The sequence below is a fragment of the Ailuropoda melanoleuca genome, chromosome 14 (genome assembly GCF_002007445.2).
Source record: "Ailuropoda melanoleuca isolate Jingjing chromosome 14, ASM200744v2, whole genome shotgun sequence".
Taxonomy (NCBI): Eukaryota; Metazoa; Chordata; class Mammalia; order Carnivora; family Ursidae; genus Ailuropoda; species Ailuropoda melanoleuca.
The window spans coordinates 74,436,254-74,458,597 of NC_048231.1; the positions used below are offsets into that span (position 1 = coordinate 74,436,254).

Genomic DNA, 22,344 nt, shown 5'->3' on the forward strand with positions numbered 1-22,344 from the left:
CACATTTAAAAGCAGAAGCTTTGGAGTACAACTTCAGCTCAAATCTTGTTCCCAACTTTACTAGCTGTGTCACCTTGGAAAAATTACCCTCTGAGGCTTTTTCTCCAACTACAAAGGGGAACCTAATATTAAAAAACCATACTGGGTTGTCTGATTAAATAACTAGTATCCATAAAGCACTTTCTATTTCTATTAATGCAAATGCCAATCATAAATGCTTAATAAAGAGTAGTTACTAATATAAGTAATAATAAATACAACACTTGTATAACTTCTTTTTTTTTTTTAGTTTTACAAAACACATTCATCTACCTTTTCTCACCGAGTGTTCACAAAAATCCCCAGCGGTGGATAATATCCCCATTTTAGACAGAAGGACACCAAAGTAAAGAGACATGGTAATACTTCTCCACGTAGGATGATGTAGAGGTCATTCCAATAGGGAGTGAATGCCCAGTTACTGGAAGTACTATAGGAAGGCTACCCTGCTACCTATGATAAGGATGTAGCAGAGATCCCAGCTTTTGGAAGGGTGACTGATTTGGTGCTTTCTGATGTATCACGGTTGGTCATTTTTTCACACATACAATACAATAGACATTTGTTTTTTATTGGAAACTGTTCAAGGATCTGGAAATACAGCATAAACAAACAATCAAAAACCAACTGAACAAAAAAATCCTCAAGCAGACAAAAATCCCTGCCTAGAAATATACGAAATATAAAGTATTATATATAAAACATATATAATATAAAATATGAAAATATATAGCTTGATTTTCGTTTTTTCACATACTCTCCATCTATGCACCCATTAACTCCCACCACTCTCCCCAGCCCTCTCCCCAGGCTTAAAGTAGTGGGAACTAGAAAATTCTGTTTTAGTTCGTATGCCACACCCCCCTCAAGGGTCAAGGTTTCTTCGAAGCGCCTAATCCAGAAAAGCGGGCGGGGCCTTGGAAGCTTCCGAAGGTGGAAGGCGAGACCGCGGAACTAGTGTTCTGGTAGTCGTGGTTCTCGGTGGGAAGCCAATGCTGAGGACCGGTAGTGGAAGGCTCCAAAGCTAGTTTCCGGCCACCTCAGCGGGAAGCGCAGACGCAAGCAGCTGGATCTTCGGGAACTGAGATAGAGGTGTAACTGTTGTCGCGGCAGAGGAAGTCAGGAGAACGTCTACGGCCTTCCCGGCCAGTATTGGGTCCCTGTAGCCTGTGAAGATGGTGTTGCTTACGATGATCGCCCGTGTGGCGGACGGGCTCCCGCTGGCCGCCTCGATGCAGGAGGACGAACAGGTGAGCTCCTAGATCCCCGAGACCCCAAGTCCCTGCCTGAGCTCCGCTGTCAGTACCGGATTTCTTCCTAGAACCCAGGAGACCCTTGCGACCTCCCGTGCACTCTCGACCCCTCTGAATTGCTCTTTTATCCTTTGGCAGTGGAGGGACGGCTGGTGAGAAGAAATCTTTCCTGACGGAGGAGGTATATTTTTGTCTTATGTGTTTCTCTGTGGAAGGACGCTCCAGCATAGGGATAGTTTCGGCCGATTGTGATCACCCTGTGTTGTGTAACTCTTAGAGACTTTGTTAAAAATCAGAATTTCTAATTTTCTGCTGCTGTTAAGGCTGACTGACAGGTCCTGGGAAAAATCAGCTCCTAAGTTCTTCAACCTCTTCTATTGTGGCACTTGATCCTTGACCTATCTTGATGCCATCTTTTGAAAGTGGGTGAGATAACATTGCCACATATAGACACCTGTTTGAAGTTCAGTACGGTACTTTCTTTCAAGGTTATACCCAGTTCCCACCTCCTCCAATAAGCCTTACTAAATTTAAATTTCGACTGTTGAAATTGTAACTCCTATGTTGTATTCCTGTAATGCCTTGTACTTTTATTTTACTGTTTTCCTTTGTCTTGCAATAATTTGAATTTCCTAGGAGGCAGTAGGCAGATCTTAATCATCTTTGTGTTTCTCATAGCTTTTACAACAGCAGTTTTGTGCTAGCATAAGTGCTCGAAAGTGTATTGAATTGATGAAAAAACAACAACAGCCCCAAATATCTTGAAAAGAAGCTGCTTTAATGCCTTAGAATCAGAAGAGAAATTTCTGGTGTGAGACAGGTTTCTGGATCAAGGTGGGGCCGTCTCTGAAGAAGGAAGGCTGAGAATGAAAATTATGTAACTTAATTAAAGTGAACAATTTTATTTTACTTTCTCATACATCCTAAGTAGTTAAAAAAACAAAACGAAAACTCAAGGCCTGAAAAAAGGATGAGTTCTAGAAAGAAATATTTTGCACATGTCTCTTCTTAGGCTTTTCATTCATATATTCTTGAAGAAAAAAAAACCCTTATTGAACACATCAATTGTGTCAAGCATGGTGATAATACAGGAGGTTGGAGGACACAATCCCTGCTTTCATGGAGCTTACAGTTAGTGGAAAAGCCAGAAAACTAATGAGCAATTATAATATAGGACAACTACTATGAAAGAGGAAGAAGGCTTTGTGGCTGTTTTACTTATGGAAAGGTAAAGATAAAAGGCTCTTTTACTTTATTCTTTTACCTTACAGAAAAGGTACCTAAGTTAGTTTTGGGAGACCAGGAAAAGTCTTCCCAGAAGAAATGACATCTAAGCTGACAGGATTGTCTAGTAATAAGGAAAGCTTCTATTTGGTTATATGCCTTTTTAGGTTTGACTTGGAAATATGTTTATTTTCACATTTAGGAGAATATCGATACAGATCATGAAGTTGCAGGTCATGCTAGAAATATTTTCTATTCATTGTACAAAACAAAGTCTAATCATTGATACAAAATATGAAAAATACAGTGTGCCCTTAATTTTCAGTTGTGAAATACTTTTCTCCCAATTCATTAAGAATTTTCTAGGGCCACTCTACAGAAGGAGTGAAATTATTAAAATAAATGCAGGAACATGACTTGAACAAGGGAGATAGTGTGGGAAAATTCTCCTTGAAAGATATATACGTAGTTCAGGAAATTGTTTTCCCCAGGGATAAGTCCGGTGTGTTTATTGCATTGGATTTTAATGTGGGCAAAGAATACAAAATGAATTTGAAAGTCTACTTGATATTAGTAGTTCCTTACTCTGCCATGATACTTTACTGAAAAAATAATCGATATATTATTGTGGGGCTTTTTTAAGATTTTATTTATTTGAGAGAGCATGTGGGTACACTCGCAAGTGGGGGGAGGGGCAGAAAGAAGAGTCCCAGGCCAACTCCATGTGGGGCTCCATCCCACAACCCAAGATCAACAGCCCAGCTGAAATCAAGAGCCAAAATCAAAGGAGTCTGTCACTCGACTGACTGAGCCACCCAGGTACCCGTATTGTGTGTTTCTTAATTTAATTCTGAATTAGGTGTTGGTCTACAAAGATGGGTTACTTTGTTAATTGATAAGGAAAGAATTTTTCACAAAAGTATTTTTGTGAAGGCAATTCCATAGTTTTTTCCTTTAGGAATTTGGACTTTGAGGGTGCCTGGGTGGCTTAGCCCGTTAAGCATCTGCCTTTGGCTCAGCTCGTGGCCCTGGGGTCCTGGGATTGAGTCCTGCATTGGGCTCCCTGCTCTGTGGGGACCCTGCTTCTCCCTCTCCCTCTCTCTCTCTGTCTCTCATGAATAAATAAATAAAATCTTTAAAAAAATATTAGGACTTTGAATGGTAGAATCTTCCCTAAACTTTTAATGTCTGTAAAAATACGAATCCTAAATTCATTTTTATTTTGATCATAGTATACAGAATATTTATAGAATACCTACTACATGCCAAGCATTGTGCCGAAGCCTGTCAGGTATATGATTTCATTCAATCTTCATACCAATCATATTAGGATAGTTAGTATTATTATTCCCATTTATAGATAGGAATCTCCCACCTTAGAGACGATAGGTTTTTTGTATGAGTCAGGTAGCTAATAAGTAGCATAATGGAATTTTTCATCAGTTTCTTAATGTCAGCACTGTTGATATTTTAGGTCAAATAATTCTTTATTGTGGGAAATGATCTTGTGCATTGTAGGATGTCTACTAACATCCCTGGCCTCTACGTCTTCGATGGCAGTAGAACTACCATCACCAACCACCACCCTGTAGTTGTGTAATACTTCCAGACGTTGCCAGGTGTGATTGGCAGAATCACCCTGGTTAAGAACCACTGATTTTTAATCAATATCTCTCTGACTCTAGACCAGAGCTGTAGTGCCTAACTGGTACACTTTACTGCCTTGTTCTAAAACTTTTTAATAATGTATTTACTTATTAGGAGTCCAGAGATAACTTTTTAAGAAATCGATGTTTCAACCAAATAGTTTTTATAGTTAAGTACCTTAATTGTTCAGTCCAGATAATTCAATGTACTCTTTCAGTGTTTTACACTGATCACAGATATCATATGTTAGATGGTTACTAGATGCTAGTCCTGTACAGACTGCCTTATTACTGGAGATGAACAGTTATTCAGATAATACAATAAAGATTAAAATTTTAAAAATGATTTAGGCAGAGTATCTCATGCACTGTTTCCTCTGTGCTCAACTAGAAGTATCAGTGTAGGGTGGTAGAGAGATGAACTTTTCTCTTCAAACCTGGATTCTGATATTCTGTTTCTTGTACCTTTCTGGTATGTTTCTCCTTTTTGGATGTTTGCAATTTCTTCATCTACCTTTCTATTCTACCTCAGAATGAAGGGTGTTCTCTCTTCTTTCATTTTGCCCCACCTCTGTGGACTTGAAGAAGGTGTTTGATCTAACCAAGGATTCAGTGGGGAGCATCAAAAAGCAGATAATCTGTTGTCCATTTAAACTGCCACACTCCCCCAATTATTGAGGGTTCATTAGTCACCTTACTGTAATTGCTTTTAGAGGAAAATGGTTGGTTCTTGGTGCTTCTGGCCTTTGACCAGCTGAGTTCAACAGGAATTTAAAAATGATAAGAGCTTAGCTAAACATTCTTGTAAAGACGAAAGGTGGCATTTGATATAATTGTTCAGCAGTCCTAGGTGGTAACAATAAAAAGTATTATAGTTATTTGGTAAATTTCTACCCTGTACCTTTTATATTATATATTGAACCGAATCCTAAATATGCTATTGGATGACCTCAAATTAGTTTCAGGATTTGTCTAGACATTCACATCCAATTCATTATTGGATTGCTAACACATCTTTCCATTATACTGTATACAAAGTTCATCAGGTTTGTTCTAGATGAAGTGGAAAACAGAATGAGGACATCTAATCTGTTTTTAGGTAGTCTAGTAACTGGGCCCTTTGTGCCTTTAACCTTGAAAGCAAACTGAGGGTCTGTTTGTACAGTAGTGAATATGTTGTTTTGTGAGATCTAGATCAGAGCTGCCACACAGTTTCTTGAGCATTTCCTGTGAATTAGATTTAATATCAAATAGTAAGATCACCCAGAAGGTGGATCTGCTATCACCAAAACAATTTTAATTGTAGCGGTGGTACAGCATGCTTGGGAACAGGGACTCCAGAACTAGACTGCCTGGTTCAGTTCTTGTCCCTCCCCTTACTGGCCCCTAGTCCGTGTGCAAGTTTTACTTCTCATGCAGTCAATGGGCATAATAGTTCTATAATAGTTCTAATCACCTCACAGGATAATTGTAAAGATTATTTAAGTTAAATTACGTAAAGTGTTTAGAGCAGTGGCTGGCAGGGGCACCTGTGTGGCTCAGTCGGTTAAGCGTCTGCCCTCGGCTCAGGTCATGATCCCGGTGTTCTGGGATCAAGCCCTGCATCAGACTCCCTGCTCAGTGGAGAGGCTGCTTCTCCCATTCCCTCTGCCTGCTGCTCCCCCTTCTTGTGCACACGCTCACTCTCTCTGTCAAATAAATAAATAAACAAAATCTTAAAAAAAAAAAGTTTAGAATAAAAAAGAACAGTGGCTGGCAGAAAGTGAATACTTTCATTTAACTTTATTAATTTAAGATTTATTAATTTAAGATTTTATTAAGATTTTTCTGAAAAATTTTTTCTGGCTTTAGTTTGCATTTCTTAAAGTTCATATTAGAACTGTTCATATTTGTGGGTTACAAATATGCAATAAACAAAAATGGGTAAATGAATAATTTTCCATTATAAAACTAGTCTGTGCTTACTCTAGAAAATTCAGTAAATATGTATAATCCTAAGGACCAAAATGTTAAATAGTATTACCAAAATCTGTACTTACATTATATCCATTTTAATGTATAACCTTAATTGTGTGTGTGTGTGTATCAAATTAAACAATGGGTAATACTGTAAGACTATTCACCTAATTTTTTTCACTTAGCATGTAGTGAGTATCTTCTCATATCATTAAAAGTATACATTTTAATGGCTGTATAGTATTCCACTATATAAATATACCATATGTTATTTAACCAATTTCCTATTCTATTACTGAACATTTGTTTTTTACTTTTATAATGCATTTATAGTTTTTTAAACATATGATATGTATGTATATTTTCAAAGATACAGAATTGTTAGATAAAACAATATGCAAAATTTTATATTTTCTAATACAAGGTGCAAAAATGATTATCAGGAAGATTGTGCCAGCATTGCGTTCTCGGTGATGGTGATGCTAATGAAACCAACACTGTAAAATGTTGGTTGGCGTGCCATAATCTCCGTGTAATCTCAGTGTTCTGCAGTGGCAGTCGATGCTTTGTTCATTATAAATCCCTGAAACTGTAGCATGTTTTTGGACGTAGTTTTCTGCAGTTGATGAGGTTATTAGTCTCTTTCTCTTAGGTTGCAGTAATGTTTACAATACTTCTTATAAGGTCAAAGGATTTGTGCCAGTCTGACAATTTTTTTGCCATTTTTTTCTTCAGCCGGTTCCTTTAAGGTGCTCACCTGCCTTTAGATATCAAAAACAGTTTTTACGTAACATCTGTGGTTGCAGTTACTTTTAAAATACCAATTTCTGAGTTCCACCTCTGAGATACTGATTTAATTGGTTTGGGGTGGGGGGAGATAGGGGTTGATTAGTTTTCGTACAACACCCAGGTGATTCTAGTGTAAAGCCAAGGTTGAAAAATCATTGATCAATGTTGATATTATTTCTTGGCACTTTAGTAACATTTCCAACTTTATTTGCATCCCCTTCTGTCTAATGTGGGGTCAGATCTCTTCCAGGTGCCACATATATAATGGCATTGGTGAAGCAAACAAATTGGCAAGTACCATTCAAATTTAGGAATGTAGGATATTAAGCACTAGTTCAAAGCATGTAATAGTATTCACTCTCCTTTACTAGCTGACCAGTCATGAAAAAAAAATGCAATATGAATTAATATAATAATGTTACTATATATTATAATGTTAATTATTGTAAAGTGTTAATATATAAATATACACTTGCATACATACACATATATGTTAATATAGAAAAATTTCTCAAGTGAAGAGTATTATAACAAGTCATTGCTGTAGGGGCAGTACTAAACAAGATAAATCTATAAATTGATACTTCTAGTGGTGTCTGCCTAACTCTCCTGGTTCATTTCATGCTTGTTTGCTTCCTTNGAGCTAGAGAGCACTAACGGGTGGGGGAGAACACGAGTGGGGGGAGAGGCAGACTCTCCGCTGAGCAGGGAGCTGGATACAGGGCTTAATCCCAGGACCCTGAGATCATGACCTGAGCTGAAGGCAGATGCTTAACTGACTGAGCCACCCAGGCGCTCCCAATTCATCATTTTAAATATAGTTAGAATCCAATACTTGTACATTTGCTTATCTGCCACTTTCATAATTTTATCATTGCTTCCTTGTTTTTACTCTTAGCTGAGTGGTTCACTGTCTAGAATTTTTTGGTTTCACTTTGTATTTTCTTTTTCTTTTTTTTTTTTTTTTAAGATTTTATTTATTTATTTGACAGAGATAGACACAGCCAGCGAGAGAGGGAACACAAGCAGGGGGAGTGGGAGAGGCAGAAGCAGGCTCACAGCAGAAGAGCCTGACGTGGGGCTCGATCCCATAACGCCGGGATCACGCCCAGAGCCGAAGGCAGGCGCTTAACCGCTGTGCCACCCAGGCGCCCCTCACTTTGTATTTTCTAAGTTACACCTCAGATCCAGTCATCAGATCTTTTGAGAGAGGACCTCAAATAAATGCTCTTTTAATGTAAACATTTAGTTATTAAACATCTATCAAGGAGAGACTGTCTTCTGGTTCAATTCAAAATAAATAATCCAAAATAAAATAATTGCTATCAAATGGCGAAAGTGCCCCCCCTTCCTGGGTATGCTGTATGTGGATGTATAAATAATGTGTATTTGCTTTCCATTCCATTCTTTCCTGTTTGGATCTAATTGGTTAGTGATGTATGATGTTCTCCTTTTGAGATGATGCTGCTATTTTCCTCGGGAGGCTCTTTTCCTTCTTTTTTTTAAGATTATTAAACTATTTAGAAATTGTTCAAGAAAATATTGCCTGTAATTCTGTCATCTGAATATTGTTATTTTCATTTTGCATGCATATGTCCCCTACTATGCAAACTCAGAAACCAAATAGATTTATTCAGTAAAGAATATTTGACTTTCCCATCTCGGTCCTTACTCTTGCTCATTCTGACGCAGTTGCATTATAGTGTTCCTAGTAGTTTGCAGTTATGGGTGCATACATTTAGTTTTGCTTAAATGTTCAATACTGTAACACTTTGTGGAAGATTTTGCTTGATATTCCAGGATAAAAATGAGATTCATCAGTCTGTTTTTCCCAGGATTTCCCCTGAGTATAGAACATGTTGTGCAGTTATGTGCCAGTAAGTGTGCAAGTGAAATGAGGTAGGAGGAGACCACTGACCTAATAGTGGAAAGAACACTGGATTGAAAGTTAAGAGTGCCTTAAAGATAGTTGAGAAGTACAATTTGCCTCTTTTTTTAAAAATTTTTTATTATGTTATGTTAGTCACCATACAGTACATCATTAGTTTTTGATGTAGTGTTTCATGATTCATTGTTTGAGTATAACACCCAGTGCTCCATGCAATACGTGCCCTCCTTAATACCCATCACCGGCCCAGCCCAGTCCCCCACCTCCCTCCCCTCTGAAGCCCTCAGGTTGCTTCTTAGCAAATAATGTGATTTTCTTGAACAACTAGAGGTTTGATCTTCCTTTTTGCTCTAAAAGAAGGCCATTTTTCTTTTGTTAAAATGAATCTTATTAACCTTTAATGAAGGACCTTATTTACATAGTGTCCTCATAGTATGATGCTGCTCATTAATTGTGACAGTGTTTTTTGTGTGTGGAAAATTCTTAAATGAAGGTGTCTTCTTTCAGTCTGGCCGGGATCTTCAACAGTACCAGAGTCAGGCTAAGCAACTCTTTCGCAAGTTAAATGAACAATCGCCTACTAGATGTACCTTGGAAGCTGGCGCCATGACTTTCCAGTGAGTATAATTCTATTTCTTTGTGATCATTTAAGTATGAGATACAGTGGATATAAGTAACAACTGATAAGAATGGTAACAATTTTTTAAAAATAAAGAAAAATTTAAAAATATAAACTCTTTGTGGAAGTAACTTCCCTGGCTCCAGTTTTGCAAAACAGAAATCTTGGTTTGTTTATTCAATTTGCATACAATAAATTAACCTGTTACCCTGTATTTAATGAATTCTATAACCATCATGCAAGAATAGATAATTTTTTGCTTTAGGAGCTTCTTAGAGCCAGATGTATGTAGATTAGTATTCTTGCTCATACGTTTACTTAACAACACAACCTTGAACAACTCACATATTTCTCTAGGCCTCCGTTTCCTCTATAAAATAGGGAAAATGGTCATAGTTTTGTGAGGATAATTTAAGAGCATCTCAGTCAGTTGTTATAGACAATGCATATAGCCGAGTGAGGAATCAAAAGGACTTTATTGGATTTCAAATTATTTATAAATAATTGGTATTAAACGTTTAGTACATGTCAAGTTCGAGAGTGACAAAACAGGAAGGATTAAAAAAAAAGAGGACAAGAAGATCAAAGGAAAATAAAATAGGATTAGCTTAGTTCCTATTTTAGGAACTCAGGCTAAGATAATACAGATCTGGGAGGGACTTGCTGTGTTTACCTTGAAAGGGGAAAAAAAAGATCACCCATCAGAAACAAACAAGTATACAAACCAAAATTAAAACAAAACCCTGGTTTATTGTTTAAGACAGTAGTGGATATTAAGTTTTATTTTTAAAATTTTTTTTAACTTTTAAATTTTATGTATGTATGTATTTATGTATTTATTTATTTTTGGTGGGCAGCAAAGCAAGGTTTATTGAGTGATAGTAAAGTTCATTGAATGATAGAGTACAAAGCTCCCAAAGAGGAAGGGGACCCCAGAAGGTTGCCTGGATATTATGTTTTATAAGGTATTAATTTGTGTAGTATATGAAATATTTTCTATAAATCCAGTTTTCAACATCAAAAAAATATATAGGCACCTAATTATATGTAGTATCTTTATCTCTACCATGGGTTAGAGCAAAAAACCTAGGGAAGTTCTAGTGGAATTGAAATGTTTTTCTTCTGTATGGTTCCTTTAGGAACTTTATAATCTCTTCTCATCCATTATTTCCATCTAAGAGCTATTTATTAAAGATTATCCTTTGCCAAACCATATGTTAAGTTCTGCCTTTAATGTCTGTAGCTTTTATGAGCTTATCTTATTAGCAGAGAGAAACATATTCAGACAACTAAACTATGATACCTTAGGGCAAGAAATGCTATAATTTGGTTATAAATGAAATGCTTTGGGACTAGAGAGAAGGAAGCAATAAATTCCCATTTTTAGGGTATAAGTTTGAAGAAAAGGGATAGAGAGAGGGAGAATACAGAGAAATTTTATGAAAAAAACTATAGTAGAATCGAGCATATGAAAATGAACAAGGTTTCTCCAGGTACATAAAAGAGTATTACAGTTAGAAATATATATGTATATATAAGCAGAAGTCCATGAGGATGTAAAATAACTAAGTTTGGAGAACAGCATGATGGAATGTGGCCTACACCTGTTTTGGAGCCAAAGTATTACATCAAAGAGTGTGATTTTATTTTATAGGTATTAGGGAGCCCTGAGAGTTTTTAAGCAGGGTAATATGGTCATATTTACTCTTTAGGAATAAAACTGGAAGTTTAGAAGATGGTCTAGATTGAAGGCAAGGAGAGCAGTTGATTCAGATCCCCAAGCAAGAGAGTATCATCATCATTATCATCACAAGGGGCCTGAGAGATGATACGATACACTGTAAACTGCTCTGTGGAGTCCTAGGTGCATTAGGAGCCACATAGTAAGGGTAGGGATGGGGTGTATATATAATGCTTTGTGCCCTTATACTCCTAGTTAAACTAATGACCTTCTGATGTTATTTGATGTACATATTGGTCTTCTGAATATAATTATTGCTGAAATAAAGAGTACGGTGGCTAAGAAAACATTTGAAAATCACTGAGTAACCTAACCTCTTTCCAAGACATCTCAGACATGTAGTCATATAGCTCCTTCCAGAGTGCCAGGGAGCTAAGAGGAAGATAGTTCTGTTATTGGATACTGGATAGTTGATACAGAGTTCTGTCCTGGGAATTAGGGAATATTATTTGTCCTAAGGTCATTGTCTGTATCTGGTAAACGTCGTGGCGTTAATTTCCAACTTCTAGGTATCCACAAAAATTTCCAGTCCACTCTTCTTCTTATAACTGGAAGGAGTTTAAATATATGTATACTCGTTTCCATATATAATCAGAAGGTAGATGGAGTCACAACTCTGAGTTTTCAAGAAAAAGTCTTAGGTATTAAGATATTTTAGCTGAATTATATAATAAATAAACAATTATGATAAACATGTTTAAATATTCCTTTTGGAATATAATTCTAATAATGGGATGATGTTTGCTTTCTGATTCCAAGGATTTGTGGTTTGAAATTGATTTTCTGATTTAGCTAGACTAAAGGCTAGAATATTTTCAAAAGTTTGTAAGGCACCGAGAGTCTGCTTCAAGTTGTTGAGTGTATTGTTATTCTACAGACAACTTTTTCTTGTTGTTTTTTGTTGTGTTTTTTTTTTGTTTTTGTTTTTTGTTTTTTTTTTGTCTCTCCAGCTACATTATTGAGCAGGGAGTTTGTTATTTGGTTTTGTGTGAAGCTGCCTTCCCTAAGAAATTGGCTTTTGCCTACCTAGAAGATTTGCACTCAGAGTTTGATGAACAGCATGGGAAGAAGGTGCCCACTGTGTCTAGGCCCTATTCCTTTATTGAGTTTGGTAAGTTTTTTGTCCTTCATCTCTATATCAAGAGAGCAAACAATATGTAGAAGCTGTTTGTTACATTGATAATAATTTTGACACTTTTTTTCTGATGTTTATTACTGAAGTTTTGAATTCTGTCTCTTCCATCTCTTTTTGTCCTTCTGAATGAATGAGACTTCTTATAAGTAATTTTCTCTGGTCTTTTGATCTTTTTCTTAGAACTTGTTGCCCTTTGCCCTTTTTTGTGATTTGGTTTGATTCTTCATCAGAACTGTGCCCAAAGATCTACTTGACTGGTATATAGTAGCTGAGTTCTCCCCGCCCCCAGTAAGGTTCATTTTCTGGAGATCAGAATTTGGAAATCAGAAAGAAGGTATTTTGTTTCTTTCAGATCCTCTAATTAAAAAAAAAAAATACTGGAAGAGGTATGATGGGGGGTATAACATTTATTACATGCATAAATAGTGAGTATGGGTGTCCATGTACATTAATTACAGAAAGATTCATCACCAGTAAAGTATCTGATGGCAGTAAATCAAAGGAAATGTTTTGGGTACCCTAAGTAGAAGAAGTGCGAGTAAGTATGATTAGGCGACATTGCCGATATTTTTAGTTAAAAGAGAAATTGGTTTTACTCTTTCCGAATTTCTGAAGTGTTTCCAGTTTGCTAGATAAATGGTCGTCTTACTTTTTAGAAATAAAGAAAATTCAGCAAAACACTCTACTGTTTCATAACTACAAACTCTGCAAGTGCTAATTTTTATAATGTCTGGTTTTTCAAATTTTGTTTTTGAAGGTAATAAAGGTCCAGTAAACCCAAGAAAAAAATAAGACTGCTGTATCAAGGTCACACGGGAAATAATTGGTACACTTGAATTAGCTTAAAGGCTTATATACAAAGATGAATGGGTTATAGGTGAACCACAAAGTACAGTAACCTGAGATCAGTGACACAGTAATTGTTTTCATCCCTAGGCCTGAAGGGATAAGAGAAAGCATCAGTTTCTGGAACTGCAAAGGAGAAAATTTATAGAGAAGACCAACTTGAGAGGAACAGTAATTCTGGTTGGAGGGATACTGCCAGGCTAGGGTGACTTCTCAGGGAGAGGTTGGGAATAAATACTCTAACATCACTATCTACTCTCATGCCTTACCCTTGGAGTTCTCGCATTGGCTGAACCTAACTGGAAGCTCCAGGGTAAGGAACCCACGATGTAGTCCATGCAGGTCAGCTTCCCGGGGCAAAAAGCATGGTGCACAAAGGTGGAGAGGAGGTCTAAAGAGGCAAATGAGAGGTATCCAGCTCATATAACTTATGATTTTTGCCAAAAGTTGAAAATACAGTCTTAAATAATAAGTCATTCTTTTTACAGTTTTGAGAAATACAGACATGGGCTAATAAGACTGCACTTTTATAGTGGGGTTTTGCTTTATCTGAAGTTTAAGAACAGTGAAATTAGGAATATATGTTAAAGAAAATATTTTAAGACAGTGTTTTTCCCCATTCCCCCTAAGAGAGAGAATAACTCTTGCCATGTTAACCTGTAGTGATGCTAGATTGTCGCCAGGATCCTTTTCAGGGAATGTAAAGAATTAAGTAGTGAAACCCCAAGGATCCTTGGAACATGTTTTGAAAATCTCCGCTTTCAGGAAAGACTTACTGCAGTGGTTCTTAATTTCTCTAAGGACCCTGAGAGCAAAGTCTTCTCATTTGGAGGTGTGTAGAGGACATTTCTCTTGAATGGTCATCTATCTACATTTTACAAATGAAGAAATCAAAACTCAAATTTTGATGCTCTCTCTAGAGCTTGCTTAGTCATGGACAGTTGCTGATCCAGGGCTAAACTCAGAACTTCCTATTCCCTACAGTACTTTGATGGACAAAGTTGCTCATGGTCACTTTTCTTCATTATCCTAGACACCTACATTCAGAAAACCAAGAAGCTCTACATCGACAGCCGTGCTCGGAGGAACCTAGGCTCCATCAACACTGAATTGCAAGATGTGCAGAGGATCATGGTGGCCAATATCGAAGAAGTGCTGCAACGGGGAGAAGCACTCTCAGGTATGTAAAGCATTGAGAGTCTTACAGGCAGGGGTAGCTTATTTTGGGGTGCTTTGTTTTGCTGTCAGAGTCTGTCTAGCACTGTTAAGAATTCACCTCTTAGAGATAGATTACATTACAAAACTTCCAATCTAATGTTTTTTTTTTCCTAGCATGATTAGTTTTTGTTGAGTTAGAATGGTGTGAAGATCTCATTCCATATCAGAAGCAATTACTGCTTCCAAGATATTTACGACATTAAGTAAATATTTACGGAAACACTTACATAAGTTAAGGGAAATGAAAAGAAGAATGAGAGGAAATTGTCAAAGATTTATTGCCGTGGTTTCCTGACTAGCCACTTTGGAAGACTTTGTTGCTGCCAGATCAAATGTCATAAAATGCCATTTTTATCAAGGCATTCCCTCTGCTGAAAAACTTAAAATTTGTAACTACAAGATAAGATCTAGTCTGGTTTCAACTTACTTTTCATTCTTAACACATGCTTGTAATGTGCAAGGCATTGTGTTCTCTGTAATGGAAGATAAGGAGATTGTAAACTTCTTTCATGCTCTCTAGTTCACAGACGACAGCCAGGTCAGCTTCTTCACCATCCCGGACCTGTTCTTTTAAGATCCAGACAAGAACTACCTCCTCAAAGAAGCCTTCCTTTATTCTAATAGCCCACATCACATTAATCTTCTTTTGTCTTTTAAACTCTTAAGACACTTAGCTATGTAACGGTTTTTTAAGCACATAATGGGTATGTGTTCATGTATGTGTGCCTGCTTACTTACCTAATTTGCCTTAAAATATACATATTTACTTAATGTTTAAATGTTACCTAAGTGTTTAATGTACTCTTTAAATGTAGTATTTATGTATTTCATATGTATTTCATATACTTGTTTTATTTCTGTCACAGTAATGATCACAAATAGATGCCTTAATGAGTATTTTATGAACTCAGCCTTGTGACATTATCACGAGTAAATGCGTTTTCCTTTATTAGGGACTGCAGATTGTAACCTTTATGTTAGTAGTCAGCAGTTGTTCCAGCATATAGCTTCACACTCTTTAAACATCAAATTTTGGATGAGTTGAGTCTGTAAATTTTCATCATAACAGCCTTACTGTTTCTACCTGGGATAAAATAGATCAGAACAGGAATTTTTCTTAAATCTAAAATTTATATATTGTTAGTTTATCAAAAGTGTAAAAAGATTCTTTTCTAGTGCTTTGCTGGTTACTACGAAGCTGATGTGCTGATTGGAAAAAGAAGACAGTTGACCTTTGAACAGTGTGAGGGTCAGGGGCTCCACATATAACTTTTGACTTCCCGAAAACTTAACTACTAATAGCCAAGTGTTGACCTTTAGTATAAACAGTCAATTAACATGTTATTTTGTATGTTACACATATTATATACTGTATTCTTTTTTTTTTTTTAATGATTTTTTATTATATTATGTTAGTCACTATACAGTATATCCCCGGATTCCGACGTAAAGTTCGATGCTCCATTAGTTGCGTATATACTGTATTCTTAACAATAAAACAAGTTAGAGAAAAGAAAATGTTACTAAAATCATAAGGAAGAGAAAATACATCCACAGTATTCTATGAAAAAATCTGTGTATGAGCGGAATGCACACAGTTCAAACCCATGTTGTTTAAGGGTCACCTGTACATTTCTAATCTTAATAACTTCATCTAATTGGGAAGATAAGAACAAGGTCATTGTCACAGGGTAATTTATAGATAGTGTAAGGGAAAAGACATCAATTGTTCACTTTGTGTTAGGTAATATGGTAGGGGGACTTTCTTTCTTTTCTTTCTTTACTTTCTAAGATTTTATTCATTATTTGTCAGAGACAGCAGAAGCAGGGGGAGCGGCAGGCAGAGGGAGAAGCAGGCTCCCCGCTGTGCAAGGAGCCTGATGCAGGATTCAATCCCAGGACCCCAGGGTCTTGACCTGAGCCAAAGGCAGACGCTTAACCAACTGAGCCACCCAGGCGTCCCATGGGACTTCATTTTTTTAAAGATTTTATTTATTTGAGAGAGAGAGAGAGTGAGAGCATGAGCTGGGGGAGGGGCAGACAGAGGTGGGGAGAGAGAATCTCAAGCAGATGCCACACTGAGCACAGAGCCTGATGTGGGGCACGATCCCACGACCCTGAGATCATGACCTGAGCCAAAAATCAAGAGTCTGATGCTTAACCCACTGAGCCACCCAGGCACCCCAAGGGAACATACATACATCTTACTTATGCTTTAGAGTAATCCCTTGTGATTTGGGTGGTGTCAAACCAGTTTTACAGATAAAGAAGCAGACTCAGAAAAGTTAGGTAGCTTGCTTTTAGTCACACTGCTAGTGCCTGGCAGAATTCATTGGCTTCTGCAGGTCCTTGTCCATCTTCAGTGTGTGATAGTTTTAAACGGATATATGAACAATAAGAGCTGTAAAATGTAGCAGGAAGTAGATAATGTGAAGTGAACAGGGAAGATTTCTTGAATTTGAATAGATCAGGAAGAAATGAAGAGTGGTATTTTAAGAGGGAAGAAGAAAAGCTTATCTGAATAGAGCATATCTGAAAGATAGTGAAAAGATTAGCCTACCTCAAAAAATGTTTTCTTCCTCTTTAAGCTTCTTCATAATAAGAATCCACCTTTTATGCCTTCTTTCTCTTTCTAATTTTTTAAAAAGATTTATTAGTTTATTTGAGAGAGGGAGAGAGAGGGCACGTGATGGGGAGGGGCAGAGGGAGAGGGAAAGAGTCCCCAATGGACTCTGTGCTGAGCTCAGAGCCCGCTGCGGGGCTTGATCCCAGGACCCTGAGATCACGACCTGAGCTGAGACCCAGAGTTGGTCCCCAACCAACCGCGCCACCCAGGTACCCCTCTATTTTTTTAAAGATTTATTTATTTTAGAGTGAGTGAGTGAGCAGGGAGGAGGGGCAGAGGGAGAGGGAGTGAGAGTCTTAAGAGATTCCCCACTGAGCACAGAGCCCAACGTGGGGCTTGATCTCATGACCCTGAGTCGAACAAAGAGTTGGACACCTAACTGCCTCTACCGCCCAGGCACCCCTCTGTCTAATTTTTAGTTTTAGAGCTAGCCTGCCTTGCATTTAAGACCTAAGAGTAGTTCCTATCGGTTCTTTCAGCAATATGAAAGTAAGCCTGTTTTTACTGCCTAAAATAGCTGTTTCTTTTAAGCCATGGGTTTTGCTTTTTCATTCAGAGGTGTCACCCTATTAGACTGTAAGTTCCCCCAAATAGAGAGGTTGTGTATATTGTGATCATCATTGTATCTTTTGGCGCTTTGCTTTGTGCCTATAACATAAATATTTGCTCAATGACTTCTCCCAGTAGTGGCTTTGTCTTTACCATATCATGTATCTCCAAATGTTTCTATGTAAAGGAATTCTCTTAACTATTGCTTATTTCGTATGACCTAATATTTGTTCTGCTGCCCAGTTAATCTCAGCAGATTTAGATTCATTTAGCAAATATTTATTTTTTGATCCCTATTGCCAGACTCTGTTCTGGGCATTGGGGATGTAACAATAGACATAGCAGTTAAAAACCTCTATCCAATGGAGTGTCCATTTTAGTAGACTGGCTGGAAAGATTCCATACAGCATTGTCATGGTTATTTCTCATCTCCTAACTTTTCTTATGTGACTAAGTGTTTTTCTTACAGGACAAATTGCTAATTTAGAAGCGGCTGTCATTCTTTTGTCATTAAGTAATACCACATTTCTCAATCAATTCAGTCTGTTATTAAGCAACTCCAAATATTCCAGAAGTATTCCCTAAGGAAGAACAAATTCATATTGCAAAATAGTTTTTTCCAAAAATTTAAAGAAGCAAAATGATCAGAATTCATTTATGTCACACTGAGAATTTGTTTTTATTATTAAAATATGTCATGTATTTTAGTCCAGTCTAGCTTGTATCTCTTTGGTTGCTTCTCTAAGTGCTCAGTTAACAGTTACAGAAGGCAGTGACATTACAAATGTCCTTTTAGAATAACAAAACTTTACAAAAGTTCATTTAGTAGGTATTGGTGGTTTTCCAGCACTTGTGATTATATTTTAGTTACAAGACAACTTTCCTGTGTCTGTTGAAATATAATTTCTGGTAGCATCGTAATGATTTTTACCACGTGGTGAATTTTGGGAATTTGGTAGCAGTCACCATTAAGATATAGCTCAATACTCTGTTTCTGATTCATTGAATTTTCTGGTTGCCTGAGCCTTATCTTTCATGGATTATCATTTTTCAAGATACGAGAGAATATAGTTTAGACCATTAAATGATGATGAAGGTGATTATTATCAACTAACACTTCTCAAAGGCTTATCATATGCAAAGATTGTGTTCACTTTACAGGCATTCTTATGTACCTATAATCCTGTGGTACAGTAGTGTTATCATCCTCATTTTATAGATGATGAAACTGGGTCTTAGTAGAAACTCAGTGAATTGGCCAATGTCACATGGCTGGTGCAGCTGAGATTTGAACCAGACTCTGAGACCAGAGCCAGCACTCTTAATCACCTCACAGTACAGCCTCAGGAATTTGAACATAAGTTACTCTGGTAACTTTAAAATTCAGTGTAGATTGTACAGTGCTTCAGAATCATGGGTTAATCAGTGTATGCAACCTAACCCTTAAAATAAAAATGATAGTTTAAGCTTCATGGTTGTTTGGTATGGTCCCACTTATTTATGTTATTTTTATGCTTAATACATTAGACAGACTACCTCAGGGACTAATTACTGTTTTCCTTTTTTCCTCTTTGACAGCGTTGGATTCAAAGGCTAACAATCTGTCCAGTCTGTCCAAGAAATACCGCCAGGACGCGAAGTACTTGAATATGCGTTCCACTTATGCTAAACTTGCAGCAGTCGCTGTATTTTTCATCATGTTAATAGTGTATGTGCGATTCTGGTGGCTGTGAAGTAGTGAATCCAGTCACTGGCATGGGTGAACCTAGAGCCTGGCAGGTGTATGTTTTCAGGACGCTGAGCTCACAGAGATGTGTATTAGAATTCCAAGTGGAACTTCTGCCTCTAAAGACCTTGCAAGGAAAGACATGTCCTGAAAATGAAATGTTACACCTCATTTAATGAAGCTTACCCCTTTGTAGAAAGTCTCTTTTGGGGGCAGAGGCTTTCTCTGGGTGCTAAGCTGTATACATTAGGGAACAGTAGATTGTTTTATTTTGTTTTTTTCCCTCCCAGTGTTTTTACATTTTTAAAACAGCACTGAGTGGGGCATTTTCTTTCTCTAATGGAGCCATCAGTGAGATCTGGCTTAGCCAACCTGTGCTAGCAACAGTCTGAAATTCCTTCAGAAAAGGCAGCCTGGTGGGAAGTTTTTGACTCTAATCAACATTCCTTGTTGGTGACATTTGTGATTTTCAGTTTTTGATGGCTTTGTAAACAAGACTCCACTATGTGAAGGTTAATTGCTGTGCTGCAAAGATCTTGTCTGTTGGCCCCTGTAGGAAGTTAACCTTTGTTGTTTTCCTTTTATGACATTTTGCTTATTGCACAACTGCTTTAGGGTTAAATGAATTATATTAAGATGCCTTGAAATTATATTATAGCACTCCTTGATTAAGAAGCTAAAGTGTTTTCTGTCATTTACTCCTTAAAAGACTTAAATTTAGTTTGGGACATTCTTAATTTTATCTTTCAGCATCTGGTTTGTATTAATAGAGGAGTAAGTATAGCATACACATAGCCAGAGTCCCCTGACTTAATGGGAAGAAAAGGCCCAGCCTGTCACTACAGCTTTATCCTGCCCCATCTTACTTTCTCCACTGTAGTTTTCCCCACTCTCTTTTCCTCCTGCTGACATTTTAAAAGTTCCTCTGTGTCCAGTAGTTTCATGTCCATAAGCATCCTCTCAGGATATTCTCAAATTTCAAAGTGGAAAATGTTTAGCCGTGTTGTTAGATTTAAATTTTTATAGAGCAACTACTCAAACTACTAAATATATATATCTGAGAAAGTCTCTGAGAACACCTCGTATCTGCTTCAGTTTATGTAAATTCTCTGAGAATGTTCTAGAGATAGATAATTCATTTAAGTGGCTTCTGTTAACAAATAAAAGCACCTGTGATTTTTCCCTTTTTTGCTCAGGGATGGTGGGGATTTCCTTTTACCTTCTGAGGTAGAATTTTTTAAATGGGGAAAATAGACCTTTTAAATATCACAAGGGTCTACAATATAACCTAGAATTTACACATACTGCAAATATTCTTTAAGTCATACAGGAAAATGAGCCAACTTCTTACTTCTTAATATCTTTGGAGAGAACTTCAACTAGTAAACAATTCTATAACTAAGGGATCATCAAAGCTACTGTCCTGATTCCTGATAGAGAAAAAAAATCCGATTTCCTTATAACAAAGCAAGAAGAAATGGCTTATTTTGTTCCTGATAATTTACAGAACTAGAATACATTTTTTTTTCTTTCCATTTTGGATCTAAGTTTGCCAATTGGAGTATGTGCATGAAATATGAAGTTACTTTTTATAGAGAATAAGTGCTTTTAAGTCCCTACAAGGCTTGTCCCTAGAGTAATGATGTTGGTAATAAAAGCCCAAAAGTCTGAAAACCTTAGTGGTACCATAGCATTTGGTTCTTCTGTAGGAGTGGAGAGTGGCAGCTCGTTGTTGAGAGTTGCATGTAGCAACCAAGTGGCCAGCAATGAAATAAATACTTCTAGAATGTTCCCTTAAGTGTGAAGTTTTGTTATCTAGTTATTTTATGTACACATAGCTTTCTGGGTACATTTCTACCAAACTCATTGGATTATTTAAAAAATGAGAACGGAGGCAGAATGATGAAGAAAGGAATGAGAAAGTGGTTTCCTGTTATGATGGTAGAAAAATGAGAACAAGAGAGTCATGGTGTGGCTCCTGCTTCTGTTCTTTATTGGAGGTAGTGGGAAGATCCAACCAGATGAAATGATCTGCAACCAACCAGGCATCTAAAATAGAATGTGATAAATACTGTCTAGTGTTATTGGGGGCACATTAAGAAAGGACACCTAATTTACTTTGGGGAGTGTGGTAAGAGAAGGAGAATGAGGTATTCTAGACAGAGTCAATAGTTTGGCAATATCATGTTAGGGATGGTAATTAGCTTGGTTCAACTTAACTCATTGGGTAAGTTTGGGCAGTTGAGACTTGAGGAAGAGGAACCAGACTGATAAGTTGTAATAAAAAGACTTGTCTACCACGCTAAGGAGGTTAGACTACACTAATGTCAGTGGCAAGAGATGGCATCAGATTTATGGTTTCAAATGCTCATTCTGGCTAAAGTGTAAAAGATGTATTAGGGATAAGCCTGAAAGTAGGGAGATGAAACTGAGGAGCCATCAAAGGTAGAATGAGGTTAGGAGGTAGGTTTCCAACGATTTCCAAGAAAAGAGTTATCCCAGGTACCAAGTAACTAATATTGACATAATGTTGTCTTTGTTTGGAGATTATATCTCACATTCACAAGTTGAAGTAAGTACTGTTTACACCATATGAATGAAGAAACTTCACAAAGGATACTTCTCTTGAAGCACAGAAGAGTTAGTGATTTGCCCCAAGTTGCAGAGCTAGGTAAAGTGATGGAGCTGAGATTTGAACCTAAGAAGTTTGTCTCCAGAGTCTGCTTTTCTCCACTACATGATACCTCTGAGAGATCAAAATAAATACTGAAAATGTATTTTGAATTTTATAGTTAAGGAACTTCATCGTGCAGGCAGAGGTTATTCCAGGGGAGTGGGCAGAGGTCAGGGTGCAGTGAGTTGAGGATTGTGTGAACCACTAGGAACTAAAGCGCAGAACTAATTTTACAAAGTAGCTTTCCTGGGTGTCATGACAGTGAACTTCATAACATGCTTTTATTAAGAAATCTCACAGATGTTAAAGTGTAATAATATTTGGCACATTGTACATACATCTGTTCATTTAAATACCTAGTGGTTATTAAGCTTTTTGGAAAACCTTGAAATCTGGAAAGGTATGTGCCTTTACT

General features: G+C 37.1%; 1 protein-coding gene across 2 annotated transcripts; it reads left to right on the forward strand.

Moving 5' to 3' along the window:
• The first annotated feature begins 1,053 nt into the window (after positions 1-1,053).
• SEC22B (SEC22 homolog B, vesicle trafficking protein) lies at positions 1,054-21,047 on the forward strand. 2 transcript variants are annotated; one of them, XM_034642457.1, is made up of 5 exons: positions 1,054-1,289; positions 9,303-9,412; positions 12,106-12,266; positions 14,170-14,316; positions 14,875-15,652. In XM_034642457.1, exons 1-5 carry the CDS (start codon positions 1,215-1,217, stop codon positions 14,973-14,975), a joined length of 594 nt encoding a protein of 197 aa, XP_034498348.1. In that variant the 5' UTR covers positions 1,054-1,214; the 3' UTR covers positions 14,976-15,652. The 2 variants fall into 2 exon arrangements, with proteins under 2 accessions (XP_034498348.1, XP_002929933.1); XM_002929887.4 differs by lacking the exon at positions 14,875-15,652 and adding an exon at positions 19,108-21,047 and having other exon boundaries at positions 1,056-1,289.
• The last annotated feature ends 1,297 nt before the right edge of the window (positions 21,048-22,344 follow it).